This window comes from Apodemus sylvaticus, chromosome 4, assembly GCF_947179515.1.
Source record: "Apodemus sylvaticus chromosome 4, mApoSyl1.1, whole genome shotgun sequence".
NCBI lineage: Eukaryota > Metazoa > Chordata > Mammalia > Rodentia > Muridae > Apodemus > Apodemus sylvaticus.
In genome coordinates, this window is record NC_067475.1 from 81,619,351 (window position 1) to 81,638,266 (window position 18,916).

At 44.9% G+C, this 18,916-nt stretch overlaps 1 protein-coding gene across 1 annotated transcript in view; it reads right to left on the reverse strand.

Moving 5' to 3' along the window:
* The window catches only part of Sh3d19 (SH3 domain containing 19), a 154,833-nt gene extending 137,735 nt beyond the window's left edge, over positions 1–17,098 (reverse strand). The window contains exon 1 of the mRNA XM_052180241.1: positions 16,637–17,098. Within this exon, the coding sequence (XP_052036201.1) occupies positions 16,637–16,748 (112 nt within the window). The 5' untranslated portion in view covers positions 16,749–17,098. The remainder of the gene's footprint in view (positions 1–16,636) is intronic.
* Between the last annotated feature and the right edge of the window lie 1,818 nt (positions 17,099–18,916).

The window sequence follows — 18,916 nt, forward strand, 5'->3', positions numbered from 1 at the left end:
ACGGTGTTAGATTTAGGCCAGTCAGGGCTACCCGGTAAGAGACCCTGTCTCTAAATAAATGAAAAGTAAGGACATTCTCTATCTGTGCTGCCTACTGATGAAATACAACCCTGCCAGGCGTTCTTTTGAGTACAGTGAGAGTGATTTTACACTTTGAACCTCCAGAATTAGAGACACTCTTAATTTCAGGTTGCTTTTAAGCCTTTAATTTGCAAACGGTTACAAAAGCAATAGGAAACTAATGCAGGTCCGTTCAATCCGAAAGAGCTTTGAGTTACACACATATTGTGCTACAGCTCAAGCGGAGGGGGAGGATGGAGAAATGGGGAAGATCCTGTTCAATTATGCACAATCTTCACAGTGCCAACACAGTATAAAAATGCACATCCACATGCTTTTCTTGTAATTTTCGAAGTATTCAAGAACCCTACGAGCACAGAACCCCAGCAGTGATGGCAAAGAAGCCTATTCCGATGTCATGGCGGATGCCTCCATAAGGTGAGAGCCAGGGACATTTACTCTAAAAAGGAACCATTTCCCTGAACTCTGGCTACGGAAAGAAAATCAAACATCACTGACGGGACTGACATGGAAGGTTCAAACCCTCTGTGGCCCCCACAGACCCTCACCGTCGCCCACGGCACCTCACCGTCCATCACGGTGCTGTCACCGGCACCCTCTGAGCTGGCTTAAGGACTTGGCGGTTGTGCCAGGACTTCTTTTGAAATGTTGAAACAAACAGTGCTCATCTTTTAAAGCCAAGTATTTTTAAAATTAGCTCGACCAGAAATCCGTGATGCAACAACTATAAAGCTTCCCGGGCGATTAATGTTCCTGAAATTTTGTATCAATTAATAGTCAAGGTAAAGAGAAAGAACTGGCAGCACCTGTTTCATCAAGGGACTTTTGTGTCACTGATCTGGAGTAATAAAAACACGCTGGCTCTGGGAAATTAAAACTGGGTGAACATCACCAAAGGCAAGTATTTGGATCTTAGGAGAAATATCCTATCTCCCTGGGAGCTCAGGGAAGTTATTTTTAATTTGGAGAGGGCTAACATGAAAGACCACAAACAAGGAAAATAAACGCACTCTTGTTTCTGAGACTTCTAAATCGGCGCCACACAAGGAAAAGGATGTTAACCACTGGAAAAGCCTAGGCCAATAGCCAAGTAGTTCTGAGTAGACCTCATCTAAATCATTCATATTGTCATTTGAACTTCTAAAAACACACTCCATACTTACTGAGTTTTGAATAAGCATGTTATGAAATTTAGTCTGTTCCAAAGAGCCGTTTTCTAGTTATTTCTTAATCACAGGAACTTCATGGTTGAACATTTAATTTAGATTAGTTTGGATTTGTTTTAAAATTTGAGACAGGGTCTCTCAATGTAATCCTGTCTATCCAGGGATTCACTATGTAGACCATGCCAGCCTCAGACTCACAGATATCCACCTGCCTCTGCCTCTGCCTCTGCCTCTGCTCGGATTAAAGATGTGTTCCACTACTCCCACTGCAGGTGAGCTAATCCTCAAAGGCTCTGTTACGTCGCAAGAAAAAGATAAAATACATATAAAAAAAATTAAGCAGGAAACACTTGGGGTTTTTAATTATGTGAGGCAGGCAACAGTAATTATAAGTCAGGATTTGATTTTCAAGTGATTTTGGCATTTGTGGAAACAAGTGGATGGGGTTAGCCCAAACTCATGAACAAATGATGAACCAGGCAGCGTCTTGAAAAATGAGCTTCAGTGGAAACACAATTACACGCTCCCTTCCGACGATCATCTGCGCGACAGTTTATCAATCACTTCTTTTATCAACAGGGCAGCATTTGCCATTACTTTTACAGTAACTCATCTCAGGGGAAAATAGCATTTTAAGTCGCTTTTCTTCGTTGTTTCTGTGCTGAAGACAAACTCGGGCTGCGACAGCTGAGCTCCAGCTCCTCCTCATTCACCGGGCTCAAAACTTACTTTCCTTTCATTAACTTTCAAAAATAGTAAGCACTCGCTGGCAAAACTCAAACAGTACAGGAATATAAAGTAGAACACCCCAGGCTCTCTTCTATTCCACTGTCCCGGTGTTAAGCATACATTCCTTTATAACATTAATTATTGTTGTAGCTGAGCAATGCAGTAAAGTTACTTTTTCTAGTCACTTTGACAAAGAAGAAGACGATGGAGTTCTCCTGGCCAGATATTCACAGGAATCCTGTTTTAAAACTCTTAAAAATAGCTGGGCATTGGTGGTGGCGCACACCTTTAATCCCAGCACTTGGGAGGCAGAGGCAGGCAGATTTCTGAGTTCGAGGCTGGCCTGGTCTACAGAGTGAGTTCCAGGATAGCCAGAGCTACACAGAGAAACCCTGTCTCAAAAAACAAAAACAAAAACAAACAACAAACAAACAACCCCCCCCCCAAAAAAAAAAACAAAACCCCAAAAACTATGATGATGATGATGATGATGATGATGATGATGATGATGGTAAAATGGAAGCAGGGTATAGAGGCTTTGTCTGTGATCTTAGAGAAGGAAGGAGCCCAGAGAGTCTGTATAAGGGGATGGGTGCTCGGCTAAGGAATGTCCCCTTTAAAATTATCTTTCTTTTAATTTCTCCGTGTGTGTGTGTGTGTGTGTGTGTGTGTGTGTGTGTGTGTGTGTTTTGTTTGCATGTATGTCTGTGCAGCACAACCATATCTAGTGCCTGCAAAAGCCAGAGGATGTTGGATGCCCTGAGACTCGAGTTCCAGATGGTTGTGAGCCACCAAGTGGGTGCCGGAAATCCAGCCCGAGTCTTCTGAAAGAAGAGCCACTTAACCACTGAGCTGTCTGCTACAGCCTCCAAGACTCATCTATTTTTATACTTATCCATTTGTTTATTACTTATTTATTTTGTGACCATGGGACTGTCATGCCAAAACACCCATGTGGATATCAGTAGGTAAGTGGGAGTCGGCTCCTTCCTCTCCCACAGTCAGGCCTGGCGTCCGTCACCTTCACTCAATGAACCATTGTGCCACCCTCAAGAGTCCTCTCTATAAATACTTTATACAGATTTGTTTTATTACTTTAGGTTATGTGTTTATATGTATGTATACCTTTGTGCAGTGCCCTCAGAGGACAAATGTGTCAGATCCGGTGGAGCTGGAGTTCCGGGTGGTTGTGAGCTGCCCTGTGGATTCTGGGAAATGAATCTGGGTCCTCTGGAAGAGCAACAAGTGCTCCTAACCCACTATCTCATCTCTCCAGCACAGGCTTTGTTCTTTTAAACTGTCACTATGTTGCCAAGGCTGGCCTAGAATTACCGGAATCAAGCAAGTCTTTCCCCAACCCTCCCATTACCCTGGGTGCAGGCCATACAGCAGGCACTCTCGGAGATGCCTCTAAGGATCACCCTCCCCCCACCCCTGCACAAACCTCTTCTTAGTTTGGTGGGGAGTTGGGGAGCCTGAAGCTTTTGCAATCACTGTTTGTTCGTAAGGTGGGTGGTGTGTGTGTGTCTGTGTGTGTGTGTGTTTGTTTTTTGTGACCTAGCCCAGTGGGCCTCATACTCTGGGATCCTGCTGCCTCAGGATCCTCATTCTTTCCAAATATACAAATATGATTTGAACTTTAAAATTTTTAGACATCAATTTGATGAAACACAATGGCCGTGTGCCCTCCTGTACAAGCAGAGCCCCTGCTTCCAAGAAGTTGTGGCAGACATACAACCAGCAGGCCCGACCTCTGTGTAGGTCACTCATCCTCCCACGCCCACCCAGACCCCGAGCACTCCAACAGAGCCTCTCTGTGGTGACAGTCAAGTACATCCATCCCAAGGATGGCCGCTGGGAAAGTGCTAGAAGCTGGACTTGATATCCATGTACTACCACACACAAGTCCACAGCAGTACTTAATGCCCTGTAGACTCACATGAGACAGGAAAGCATTAAGTTCCAGCTCCTTAGATAAACAGGTTCCCCTAAGTGGGGCAGGCCATCAGCAGAAGAAGCTTCTCAACTTGAATACATAAGACTCACGTTAAAATAAAATAATACAAGTAAATACAATACAGTAAATCAAGTCTGGGTTTAAAACTAAAGAACAGTAGGGCATGGACACACACACACACATACATGTAGGCACACCCATAGGCACACAAATATAGATACACACACATACCCCCTACAATCCTAAGCATGGGGCAGGTGGAGGCTAGAGGCCTCCAAGCTTGAGACCTCCGAGTCTACAGCCAGCTTGGGCTACATATCAAGACACTGTCAAAAGCAAAGGGTGAGGGTGTAGCTCTGTAGAGAAAACCTGCTAGCATACAAGGCCCCTGACTTGGCTATGTGTGCACTGCGCTTCCTAGGGGAGTTTAATACCTGCCAGAATTGAGAGCCACCGCCCCGCAGGATAGACAGGGGGTGCCTGGTCCTCCAGTTTGTTCCAGGGACAGTCACCAGCAGAACCACATGAAGCCTGCTAGAAATGCTGAGTTCCACTGCAGAGAGCAGGGGTAGGGGCCTGTAGGTGGTTCCAGCTATTCAAGAGGCTAATGAAGCAAGAGGATCCCTTGAGCCCCGGAGTTCAAAACCAGCCTGGGAAATACAGTAAGATCCCTGTCACACAGAGAAAGATAAGAGGGAAGGGGATGGGAGGGGAGAACAAGGAAGAGCAGAGGAGAAGGGAGGGGAAATGCAGAATCTTAAAACCTATGAAACCAGGACCTGCATTCTGGCAGGGTTTCCAGCGGATCTGCAGACATAATGAGATTTGAGAAGCACTGGAGACTATCTGCCACTACAGAAATATGGAAAATATGCCACACTATGAAGTATTTACACAAAAAGAAGAAACAGACTGGGCAGAAGATAAAATCATGCTTGTGATATTAAAGCATTTCATAGAAAGCATCCCATTAAGTCAAATGTAAGCCATGCCTTTAGTCTCACCACTCAGGAGGCAGAGGTGGTTGGATCTCTGTGAGTTCAAGGCCAGCCTGAACCACAGATCAAGTTCTAGTACAGCCAGGGCAGCATAGAGGAGAAACCCTGTCAAAAAAAAAGAAAGAAAGAAAGAGAGAGAGAGAGAGAGAGAGAGAGAGAGAGAGAGAGAGAGGAAAGAAGAGAAAAGAAAAGAAGAGAAGAGAAGAGAAGAGAAGAGAAGAGAAGAGAAGAGAAGAGAAAAGAAAAGAAAAGAAAAGAGAAAAGAAAAGAAAAAGCTGTGGTGGCCAACATCTTTAATTCCAGCACTTGGGAGGCAGAGGCAGGCAGATATCTGAGTTTGTGGCCAGCCTGGTCTACAGAGTAAGTACAGGATGGCCAGGGCTACACAGACAAACCCTGTCTTGAAAAACAAATAAACAACAACAACAAAAAACAAATATAACTGCACATTTTAAAACTAGCAACCACACGCCTTAATCCAACAGAATGCACTCAGAAACCAAATCCTCCACTCCAGTGACAATACTAAACTGAATAACACAAAACTACTCTGTAACCCCAGAGTTCCAGCTTTCTCCACTATAGGACAAGTCCTCCTGGAGAAATGAACAGTAAAGGGTGTGGTCTCAGGATAAGAAGGGATCATGGACACTGGTGGTGTTATAACACTTTCAAAGGACTATTTAGAAATGGTGATATTTATTACAAAAAAAATGAATCCTCTATCTTGTTGTGTGTACTCAACAAACAGGTGTTAGAGGGAGTTAAAAATTAACAACTTTCCAAATACAATGACTCTTTGGTTAATGTTACTTCTGGAACCAAACTTCTGTTGCAATGAAGGTAGCCATATTGAAAACAGGCAAATTCTAGACCCCTACCCAGCAGCAGTCCAGGCAATGCAAATAACCTGTTAAAAAGCATTGGAAGAGAAGTAGCACTTCCTTCCAAACTTCTGTTCATTTATTCTCAATTAAGCTGACACTAGGTAAATGCCAAAACCACGGAAAAAAAAGTTGTTTCCATATTCCTGACTTGTTGGAAGGTAACAAGGACTCCTTAACACATGAGAACTTCAAACTGATAAGCACACTCATCATCAACCTCTGGAATTCCCAATCAAAAGAGGTAACTGAAATAAGAAGAGGCGCTCATAAAACTGAAACAATTTGTCCAAGGTCATTAAAATAAAGCAAAAATATAAGGAACCACCTGTTTGGCTTTGATTGGCTGGTTGTATGTGTGGTGTCTGTGTCTATTTGCCTGCATTCATGTCTATGCACCATTTGTCTGAGGAGCCCAGAAGAGGGCATCAAATCCCCTGGGACTGGCGTTACAGACCGCGGTGAGCCACTGTGTATGTACCAGGAACTAAACCCAGGTTTTCTAAAAAGCAGCCAGTAGCTGAGTCAATGCGGCCCCAGGTCTAGGCAATCTCGTTTTAACAAAGTACATTAGAGTTTAGTGATACGAGGAGGCATGCAAAAGGCTCAAGTTGGAGCCAGTCTTAGTTAGGGTTTGCATTGCTGTGAAGAGACATGATGACCAAAGGCCCATCAAGATACAAAGACATTCCTCAGCAGTATTCATCTAGAGCCTACTTCCTTGTCCTAGCCCAAGGTCAAATTCCTGCCAAGTTCCTAGAAGGCAGCACAAGAGCTCTCCACAACATTTAATTGGGCCTGGCTTACAGGTCCCAGAAGTTCAGTCCATTATCATCATGGCAGGAAGCATGGCAGCATCCAGGCAGGCATGGGGCTGGAGAAAAGCTGAGAGTTCTACATCTTGATCGAAATGCACTCAGGGGAAGACTGACTTCCAGGAAGTGAGGAGGAAGGTCTCAAAGCCCACTCCCACAAGGCCACACTTCCTCCAACAAGGCCACATCTACTCTAGCAAGGCCATACCTCCTAACAGTGCCACTCCTTGGGCCAAGCATATTCAAACCAACACAGATCCTTTACCAGGTCTGACTATGGTTAGGGGCATGGAATAATGGTGGCTTAATCCAGACAGTTTCTGCTACTGTGGTTGCTGGTTTGTTTCTTAAAGAAAGTAGGCAAACAAAGGTTCATACTTCGGGCGACGCTATTATCACTAGGAACTGAGATTCCACTCTGCTCTACCACTGCCATTGTCTGCTCTTGGGGGACAGGAATAGCTACTGTGAACTGTCTTTATTTCTGTCAACTACTGTTTGAATCCTCAATATGCCCCAGGGTCCTGTGTGCTAAGGCTTGCCCTTCTGCCTGTGGTACTTTTGGGACGTGGGGAACTGATATGAGGTGAGCCCTAGTAAAATGAAGTTAGATCGTGCACGGCATGACACTTTCCCTTCTCTCTTTGCTTCCAGCTGCCATTAAGAGAGAGGCTTCCTGGGCCAAGAACTACTGGCCATGAGGACTCACCTTGCATAGGTGCAAGGGCAATGGGACTGATTAAGCAAGTTCAGACCAAAACTGATGAACCCATGAGTCAAATAAAACATTCCTCCTTTAAGTTGAGCGTCTTGTACATTTTGTCACAGTGATAGAAAGCTTACCAACTCATAGTAGGATGGGGGAATAATGAGGTGTTAAAGGAATAGGCCATTCTATGCAACTAAGTTAACCTCTATAAGGTTTGTTTTTTAAGCATGCAAGTGTTTTTTTCTGTATATATGTCTGTGCACCACATGTATGTCTATGCACCACATTTACGTCTGTGCACCACATGTATGTCTGTGCATCACATGTAAGCCTGTATACCTATATACCACATGTATGCCTGTGCATCACATGTATGTGGTGCTCATGGAAGCCAAAAGCCTGGAACTAGTGTTACAGTTATTAGACACCACAAGGGTGCTGATAATTGAACCCAGGTCCTCTGGAAGACGGTCACTGCCTCTTAACTGCTGAGCCACCTCTCCTGCCTTGAGTTAACCCCTTAAAGAACAAAACTCTCAGAAACCCCACTCAACACTTACTTGCAACTCATCAGCAGGCTAGAAGCAGCTCCACAGGTAACTGCACTGCCACGCTCAGCAACACAGGTGTTCCAGGCCCAAGCAAAGCATGATGAATGAGGGCTAGGTAGGCCAGTGCCTGCAATGTCCTCCGTCCTATTCTATCTCTATCTGTGTGACCTTCAGTGGATTATCTGCCCTTTGCAGGTCTTGGGCCCTTCATTCACAAAATGAAAGAGTCACACCTACTTCATAGGATGCACATCAGGACTGAATGAGAAAAGTATGTGTAAAACAATTAGTAAACTGCCTGGCACCTAGTGCACAATCAAATAGTAACTCATTATCTGATTCATCAGAGCCCAGTGTTTTTCCAAATCCTCCCCAGCTCTCTGACTTCCTGTCCGTTTCCAAAACTGGAAAGGAATGGATATTAGTCATCGTACCTGTTGAGAGAGCACTCCAGTGGGAATGAGTTCTAGCTGTAGGGTCACCTCAGTCACTCCACGTCTTTCCCTTTTAAACCACGAAAAGAAAGTACACAAAGGCTTAGGGTGGAGGAACTGAGATTCTCCAGGACCAAAGAACATCCGACTGATCTATAGAGCTGAAGATATGAAGATACCCAGGAAGTAGAACAGTGGAAAAATGGGGCCACGAATGATGTTTAGTTGGTAGAAAGCTTGCCTAGCAAGCATGGAGCACCTGAGTTAGAAATTTCCAGAATTTTGAAAACCAAGTAGCAGTTGCCTGTAATCTCAGCAGTCAAGAAATGTTGGCAGAAAGATCACCAGTTCAAGGTCAGTCTTGGCTACATAGAAAGTTTGAGGCCAGCCTGAAATACATGACACTGACAAAAAAGAAATAAATAAAAAAGAAAGAAAAAAACACCTTTAATGCAGAAGTTTGCTTGTTTGTTTGTTTGTTTGTTTTTTAATGTATGGAGATTCCTTATGTCAAAAGAGGTCAGTCAGAGCCTCTGACTATTGGGACAACTCACAGGGTGACTTCTTTCACTTCATACAGTACAGAAAGTCATGGGGAGCGAAGCTGAAGAAACCTGTCAGTCACTACCAATGCAATAGGTAATAAGGATTGTATACATCCCTGATACTGGATAAAGACAGCACATCACCCCTGTGGTCTTCCTACCACCCAGCCTGATCTTTAGAAAAACAGCAGGGGCCAGGGAGATAGATGGCTTGGTGGGAAAGAACCCGAGTTTGATGCTCAGAACCACATAAAAAGCCAGAGGAGACAGCACGCATCTGTAGTCCTAGCACTCCTAAAGGAAGACAGAAGGCAGAGGCAGAACAGTTACCCAGAAGCTCATGGGCAAGCCAATGCCTCTGCTTCAGGGGGGAAAGTGAGAACAAGGCCACCACGGCACACCCACAGCTGCACAGTCTCATGCTGAGGACAGACAGACAAACAGACAGATAGGGTCCTCATAAATGTTATCAGACCAATCCTAAGAGACACATTGTGCAAAATATCCGACTGGTATTCCTCAAAAACATCAAAGGCATAAAAAGCAAGAAATAGCCAAGGAGCTGCCACAGCCTCAAGAAGCCTAAAGAGGCGTGGTAAGTACACGCAAGATTACGAGCAGCTAGGTGCGATCCTACAGCACAATAAGGGCAGGAAGTAAACACTAAGGAAACACAAGTTGTCTGGGCCAGCGGCAGAGCAGAGCGCCTGCTCAGCATGTGCAGGGCTCTGGGCGTCCAGCCCAGCACCATTCCTTTACCTACATCACAAAGCCTTAAGGCAAAAGGCCCAGGAAGATGCTGTAAACTGCCAGGGCTACAAAGCTAACTAAGACTAGCTGCAAAACTGGAATTAGGACTGAAAACAGAACACAAATGTTCTCCCCAGAATGTGATAGGTTAATAGAGCTACAGAAGTGCAGGGGTAAAAGAGGAGAAGACAAAGGAGGAAAGGAACACCCTAGCAGAAACAGGTTGTGTGAGTTGGGCGATTACAGGCTGGCACACCCTCGATGCCAGCACTTTATAGAGACTGATGCAGGAGAATCACAAGCCTGAGGCCAGTGTGGGCTGCACAGCAGGGCCCTGTGCTCTTTAATCTATCCCTAAAGGTCACAGGAGTGTTTTCTCTGTAAAGGTGTATTATGATCTTCCTAGCACACTGTCAGACATGTTGTAAATAGTTACAAAGTTATTAGTGTTTAGTTTAAGTCGACTTTTTGTTGCTTTTGTTTAAATGTCTGCAAAAGATCTGCTGCTCCCGGGTTCAGTTCCCAACACCCACACAGCAGCTTACAACAGTCAGTAATCCCACACCCAGGAGACCCGTTACCCACTCTGGCCTCTGTAGGCACCAGGAGTGTGCATGATGCACACACAAAGGCAAACACTTATATACACAGTGTGTGTGTGTGTGTGTTTGTGTGTGCTGGGGAAGTGGGATAAAAGTGCAGTTTTCATGTGTATTGGGAAATGTGAAAATGAAATGGTCAACTTTTAACTTGAAAATAAATTTTAAAAAGAAGAGGAGGAAGCAAAAGACAGCAAAGATAGAGTGAGGCTGGGGTGTACCCCTGGTGCCTCTCCAGGGTGTTTTCCTATAGCACATTCAAGGCCCTGGGTTTGATCTCCAGGACTGAGGAGAGAAAGTAAACTGTCAACTTCTGATTGGTTGAAATTAAGTTACAAGGGCACACTTTTCACTTGTGACAATAATGAAAACTAAGCATTACTACTGGGCAGTGTTAAAATAATCTGTACAGGGGCAGGAGAGGTGGCTCAGCAGTCAGGAGGACGTGGAGCTCTTGCAGAGGTCCTGGGTTTTGTTCGAAGCATCTACATGAGGGATCACAACCGTCTGGAACTCCAGACGCAATTCTGACCTCTATGGGCACGGGGTATGTGGTACATAGACCGACATGCAGGCAAAACACCCACACACAAATAATAATAATGGTAACAACATTCATCATCATCATCATCATTGTCATCATCTGATGGCTTACAGAAGAATGCCCATCTGACTGCTGAGTGGTGACACTGTGTTCCTGTTGTTTCTTCTGCTGAAACAAAACTCCCAACTATTCTCCAGATGGAACAAAAGTTCAGATACTTCAGCAATAGCAAAGAACGGATAGAAAGTAAACACTAATAACTATAAATATTTACAACATGTCTGGCTGTATTCTAGGAGTATTCTAATAACACGCTATAGGGAAAAATATTCTCGGGATTTATTGTAGGCTAGTATTTATTCACCAGGAAAAGGAGGTGGACACAATTATAAAGAAAAACTTTACATAGTCATCTGTATTAAAATGAGAAACATTGACATCAAAGAGACCACAAAGAAAACAATAATGAAATAGATAAGCTTCAGAGTAGAAAATATTTGCAACGCATGTATCTTATAAAAGTTTAGATACTTTGGTTTAAAAAGAAAGCAAAAAATAAAATAAAAGAAAGACCTCTAACAATCAATAAAAAGAATGGAGAAAAATATATGTATTTACCACAGCTCCTTAGAGTGTAGACTGCCACCCTGCATACGGGGTCATATCACTGAATGTGTAATTGCAAGTAAGTGTGGGAATAATAAAATGTTTCTGAACATGCAAGGGCCAAAAATAAATTCAAAATCAAATGTGCAGCAGATTCAAATACTTCTGACAGTTCTTGACCATGCTGTAGCCCTGGACTTCACTACAGCACTGGTCCTGAGCACACAACAGTCTACATCACACACACACACACACACACACACACACACAGCCATCACACCATCAACACCAACAAACACGTCCTGAAACACCCTGGCTCATATTTGAGACTACTTTATATTATAAATTACAGGGTTTTTTTTACTGTATAGAAGAAGTTTTCTGCTTTTGTAGAAATAAAACATGGACTAATTATGGAAATTGGAAACAATAATCTCTTAGCACCATTTTTTAGCAATGTATCAAATCAGTATACATTGGCTTGGAATGTTTGATTTTTCAAATTGCTGTTTGAGATGCTGCCTTAAATTTCATTTTAAAAAAATTAACTAAGTGAACTTTGGTTTGGGACTAGAAGAGAATTTCTACAGTCTTGAGTCAGCCCTCAAGGATTCAGTCATTCTGGCCGGTGTGTGCCTCCGTGAGCAGCGATCTCCGAACTGACCAGTCTCTCAAAATGTGCCAACACCCAGCAGAGCAGTACACATTTCAGCCAAGATTTAACTTAAAAAACAAAAAACAAAAAACCACCTACCCGAAGAGTATGCAAATTTGCTTTTCTCTTTAATAAGTAAGAATATTACATGTATATCATAGGATTGTTTTAAGATAGAAATTCTTTATGATTTCTTATCAGTTACTGTTTTTATAAGCCTATACAGATAGAGGTATATGAAAACTGTTCTAGGCCAAAAGGGTGTTAAATGAAAACATACTGAAGAAGACCCGTTCTATACAACGGGGCTAAAAACCCACAGCGACCTGTGTCATTAGCAATCTTACAATGTTGACTGCAAAAAAACATGACACTTACTCTGAGGTAAGTAAGCACTTTCATCAGCCAACTTCAACCTTCCTTTCCTCCCTCTTCCTCCAAGGTCAAAAGAAGGTGTACAACCTTAGCTTTACAGAGGATGACTCTATACCTTGATGCACTGACACGTCCAGGTTTTCTGGGATAGGGAACTTTCCATTTTAAAAAGTGGAGACAGCCTCTGGAAACCAGGAAAGAATTGGTCACTCCAGCTTTTCCTTCCCCTGGCCTCCAGATGATCCACTTCAGCACCAACCAGTGTAACACAGCCATGCCAACGCACCAGACTTAGCAGTGCGGATGAATAAAGAATTGCTGGCCAGTGACAAAAAGGTCAAGAACAGAGAATGTCGTTGACTGTCTACGCTGGCCCACACAAATCAACCATGGAATCCCTCAAGCTGTCAAGAAACCCAGAATGAAATATAAGCTCCTTGCTCGTCTGTGGGCCTCTCCGTGCTTATATCAGTGTTTTGCAATTGGTCTGTTCAAAAAGACCCTTCTGAAGGAGCCAGGAGCATCAAAATATGTGGGGGCACGTTGAGAATGTTCTCAGCTCTCAGCCGTGAGATGGCTCAGTGGACAAAGGTGACCAGTGGCCGGGGTTTCATCCCTGAGACCCACATGGTGGAAGAAGAGAAGACACCGGCACGTTGTCCTCTGGCGCATACAAAATTAACAAGTTGGGAGTTTTTAAAAAAGGAATATTTTCAGACCTTTATCCCCAAACCAATGGGGATCAGAGGTTTGAGAGGGTAGCCAGCCATGTGCGTTTGCACAACCCCTAGAAGGCGATTCTGGCACACACAGGAAAAGTTTGGGGACACTCGGTCCACATATGCACATCTTCTCTGCCCTGCCGGAGAGTGACATTTAATGGGTCAGTAAGACACTCCAGGTGTTCAGGTGCGTCTGGCTCTTACATCTTAACTGTCAAGTGAGGCAATCAGGATTTCGTACCAAGACATCAACAAAGAATCTCACATGGTACCAGGTTCACACCGCAGTGTCTACCCACAAGCAGTGGTAATCCTCTCTGCTCCCCTGGCTGCCCATAAATTAGCGTCCACTAGGTTACTTCCCCATTTTCAAATGGCGTTTTCTTCCTCCTCATCATCTTCTTCATCCTTTCATTTACTCTAAGCTCCCCCACCCACCCTTTCTCGCCCCTGGTATGTTATAAATTTTTCTGTGTGGTTCTTTTTGTCACTAACAGCAAAATAGAAACACAAAGATGTAATGGGTGAGGGAGGGATTGAAATAGAATTAAAAAAAAAACTCAGATCAAAATATGAGGAAAAAGTCCATTTGGTCCCTTGGTAATATCTTTGAACCTTAAAAATAAATTAAAATTAAAACAACACCAACAGCCGGGCGGTGGTGGTGCACGCCTTTAATCCCAGCACTTGGGAGGCAGAGGCAGGTGGATTTCTGAGTTCAAGGCCAGCCTGGTCTACAAAGTGAGTTCCAGGACAGCCAGGGCTACACAGAGAAACCATGTTTCAAAAAAAAAAAAAACCAAACAAACAAACAAACAAAAAACAACAACAACAACAAAACCAGGACTGGGAAGACCTTACATTTGGCACCGGCGAGGCCCTGGGTTCAATCTCTAGCATGTCCCCTGCCTCCACAAACAAGCAAAAACCTGAGAAAACTTACAGATACATTTTATGAAGAAGGTAAGAACTGAACCAATTACCCTCCTCTCCTACATGTAAGATAAAATGACATTTTTTCCTAAGGATGCCCTGCACCTGTTGGCTACAAGAGAAAAGAAAACAAAAAGCATGACGTTTAATCCAACTCCTGTAAATCCAGCTCTTAGGGGACAGAGACAGACCGGGCTACAGAGCATGCCCTTGACAAAAAGAATACACTCTGGATGATCCTACCTCAGTCAAGGTACAAACTTCAACAACAGTGCATAACAATGTGTATGTGTACAGCAAATTGTAAAGACAAAACAGAAAAGTCTCAAAACCAGTTTTCGTAGTAATAGTAAGTGGGAAAGCACTTGCCTAGTATACACAATGGCCTGAGTTCAGTCCCTAGAAACACACACACACACACACACACACACACACACACACTCAGGAAAAGTTTTTAATGGTTAACTATCCAGAGAGAAGGGACAATGTCTGGGAGGGATCGAGAGCATGATATGATTCTAAGGAACTGATATATTCTTTTTCTTACTCAGGCATAAGTTAGAAGAGCCTTCACTTTATAGTTTATTGTATGTATATTACAAAAATAGATACACTTACGCAATCACACGTAATTTAGCAGGGCAATAAAGTTCACTGGCTGCTTCAGGTCTATAAGCCCCAGGGTCATGGCGTGTCATATGAGATTAAAGAGAAGGGAAGCCTTCAGCTTGCTGAGGAAGGAGACAACACGATGGGCTACAAAGGCCCCTGACTGAGCTCACACTCTCTTTTGGAAGAGGACACCAGACAAGCACTGCAGTTAATGCCCAAGCTTGGTAAGGAATGCAAAAAGTGTTTGAAAAACATGTTAATACATTTGGCAGGAGGGAGACACCACCTATAAAGCCTGCCAACTATTAAATAATGTATCCCACGACAATAAAACCTAAAATTACAAGTCTGACCCTCTCACATGTAACACGGAACTGCTGACCCCTCACCCCTTCGTGAAGGGGGCCCACAGGAAGGGTAAGAAAGCTGAAAAACCTTATTTCTGGATGCAGAAGCTACACACCACCACCACATCCTGGCAAACTATTATCACAGAACCTAGACTAGGCTGAGGCAGCCTTCAGAATTAGTAAAAAGTTACAAGAGTAGCATTCGTGCTGGCCTTGGGAAAAAACACACTAGAGAAATGTTGAACCTGTATCTGGGTCATATTTAGTTTAAATTCCGACACAGCTCTCCAGGGGACAGTCCTTTGTAAGAGTGAGACTTTCTTCTGAAAGGTACCAAGAATCCAAGAGTCCACACTTTTAAAATCTGTAACCAACCAAGGCACAACTTTGCAAACTTTTTCATGGTACTGAATTCTTTACTCAAGAGTTACATGTTGTTTCAGATAGGTTTACACTGAACAAAACTACCGATTATTACCACTTGGTGCTCATGGTAACAGTCAAGTGTCTTACTCTTAAAAAAAAAAAGGCCCAGTAGCAGGCATGGAAAGTTAATTTTAAGGTTTCAGATTGTGTACTCGGAGGAGTATCCTGTTCTTAACGACTTTTGTATTTCTTTTTTTCTTTTTCCTTTTTACTTTTATCCCATTCTCTACCCTCCAATCTCACAGACCCAACTTTCTCCTGGTGGTCACACAGAAGCGCTTCTCCATGTTCACTTTCTAAGAAGGCTCCAGCCTGTTAATGGATTGCCCTTGAATCTTCCCAATGCCTTCACCTCTTTGTGCATCCTCTGGGTTAATTCTTCCCTCCAGTTTCAGATAACTGTGGTTAACCAACTGGCCCAATAATTTCCTCTCCATTATGGTTCCATTGAAAGGCTACCCCCCAGGAAAAGGGAACGAGTGTGGATCTACATTTAATTTTACTCGTATGCACCAAACTATTTGATTCGTGCTTTCTTGGTGTGTCCCAAAACAACATCTTAAAGGTAACTTAACTATAGGCCCCCAAATGACCTCCATTCAAATGAATTCCCTTCTTCAAGACTACATTGGGCACTCCCTGTTTACAGCGGGGAGGGTAGTTGTAACAAATTAACTCTCAAGCAGAAAATCAGTGCTGTGGGGGAGGGAAGGAAGGGACTAGAGGTCCGAAGTTCACCCGCTGCTGAAACAAGACTTGATTCAGCATGGGCACGTGGTCTGACCAGGTTGGCCCAGGCGAAACCAAAGAGGGATCGCTGTCCACCGAGAGAGCCAGGCGTAGGGAGTTCTCCACGGCCTCTGACTCACCCTCAGATAAGTAATCACCCAACCACAAGTTCCAGGTCAGCCGCCTTGGATTTAGTTTGCACGGAAATTTTGGAGTTTCGGCTTCTGGGTCACTAACAGGTAAAGAGACCATTCTGAATTCTCTCGGGCTCAGCCCGAGGAGATTAAGGATGGAAAGGCCACGGTCCCGCCCTCTCGCCTCCACGAGTTAAAGGTGTCAGTCTCCCTTCCAGGCAGCCTCCAGAGCTGCCGCGGTGCTGGGCAGGGCATGAGTGGGTGCGGAGGGCCGAGCCCTAGATGCTCTCAACCCCCGTGCACCCCTGGTCCCCGCGTCCCCCGCGTCTCACCTGCAGCCGAATGGCCCGGGAGCGCGCGGCTCCGGGCGCGGCGCGGGCCCCCAAGCTCGCGGCGCTCTCGCAGCTCTTCCTCCTCGTCCTCCCGCCGCCGGCCCTCAGCCATGGGCGAGGCGCCGCCGCGCAGCCCGGGTACGGCGGGCGAGCTGCGGACAGCGGGTGCCCCTCGCCAGCGCGCTCGGCGGGGAAGGAGGGCTTCACCTGCAGCGCGCGGAGCTGGGGCGCGGGCCGGGCCGAGCTCCCCGCCTTCTGGGCACGCACCGGCGGCCTGCAGCTCCTCGGCAGCTCGCTTCCCGTCCGGTCCCCTTCCCCGCCCCACAGAAGGTCCAGCCTGGGATCGGGCGGGCTCCCGACCGGCCTCGCCTCCTCGGGGAGGGGTTTCGGGCTGCTGAGGCCGCCTTCCAGCAGCACAAGCTGGAAACACCCCCACAACCCAAACAGACGTGCACAAAATAAATAAAGGGGTTGGGGAGTTGAGAGAGAGAGACAAGGAGGCTTGGCCTCTTCCTGCCCTTTCACAATATTCCAGAGTCAACAGGAAACCCATTCGCTTGACAGTTAAACAAAAGGGGGAGGAACCGGTTCCTAGGCGAGTCTTGGAGAGGTGCAGAAGCTGGGAGAGGCTGAACTTCACCTGGGGCACACCACCTAGAGTTGAGTCTAGACTCTAAGAGATCTCTGTCTCTATTTGTCTCCATCTCTCCTCTATCTCTCTCTGTGTCTGTCTCTGTTTCTCTATCTCAATGTCTCTCTGTGTCTCTCTGTCTCTCTGTGTGTTTCTCTGTCTCTGTCTCTCTCTCTGATGTGGCTTAATTTGGCCTCACACTACTGAACATTCTGCCTCTGCCTCCTAAGTGGTGGAATTTCAGTAGTATGCTACCATTTCGCCCCCCACCATATCACCCCTCAAAAAGTACCTCACTAGGGAATAGGTTTTTTGATGTTGTTGTTTTCCTTTTTTGGTGGTGAAAAGTACTCTATGATACATGTCATAAATTAGTTCAAAGGCACAGAGTGTGCAACAGCAAGGAGGAGCCTCCATGTACACTATGAACTTCGTGGGCGATAAAGATGCACCTGGGAGGGGTAAGTTTATAGTTGTAACAAATGTACCCCGATATGGAGGATGGTGGTGAGGAGGGGAGCTAGGGATAAGGGGATCAGGGCGAGCATCTGTATGGTCATTTCAGTTTTACGAAGAACACAATACTGGTCTAAACAGTAAAGTCGAATTTCTTTTAAATACTAGATAGGACTTGGGGGAGGGGTAGAGGCGAGGGAGCTTGGGTGAGCCTTATCTCTGGCACTGTAAAAAATAAATACATAAACAAATGAATAAAGCTTCCCAGTATCCAGCTAATTGAGGGTTAGGAAGAGGCCATCATCCCTAGAAGTCCAGGATGTTATAGGAGTTCCATACCCGATCATTTGTAGAGAGGCGATTTGGCCAAGTGGTAGGAGAGCTGACTCTGAAGTCAGAGGCTGTAATTTGAGGCACTTAGCTCTGGGACCTACCCCCTGCTCGCTGCTCCAAAGCTGGAAAGAGCAAAGTAGCAAACGCCATTGTGTGCACCTCTAACACACATCTAAGGTCCTGTAGGCGCACATACGTAATTTCACACAGAGGCGCAGATTCTGGAGTGTCAGAAAAAGATACTGAAACAGCAGGCAAGAATGCTCCCTTAGGAAAGGTCTGTGTGGGATGAACAGGCCTTTATCTGCAGCCTCTGGCTCTCTTTCTGAGAGCTTGTGAGAGCCCCCAATGTTCACTGTGTTGGAAGAAGAAAGGAAGAGAGGGGTCACTGGAGGCAGAAACACTGGCACTGTTGCTTTACCTCTTCAGTGGTGACTGTTGCTGCCTGAGAAAACTATTTCTGTTTTTAGGCAGATAAGAACAAAATTCAGTTTTAAGAAATTGAGGTCAGATCCACAAGTTAAAACACCATGACTGTATAAGCAGCTAAATAAGTGGACTTGTGGGTAACTCAAAATTAAAACGGGGAGATAGAATTCTGAACTCGAAGGCTTGTCCTGAGTATTTGAGATCAGTTTACGCGGAAGTGTGCCCATCACTGGCCTTCAGGAATGAGGAATAATTTGGAGGTCCCTCTCTGACAGCAGGATGCCTATTGGGGTCAACCTGCTATTACTGTGACCCTTAGTTTGGGACACCCTGAAAATTGTCCTGGATCTCCCATGCATCAGAGTTGGGAGATCCACATCCTCTTGGGGTTGGTTGCATGCTTACACTCACATTAGGCTAACATGATGTCT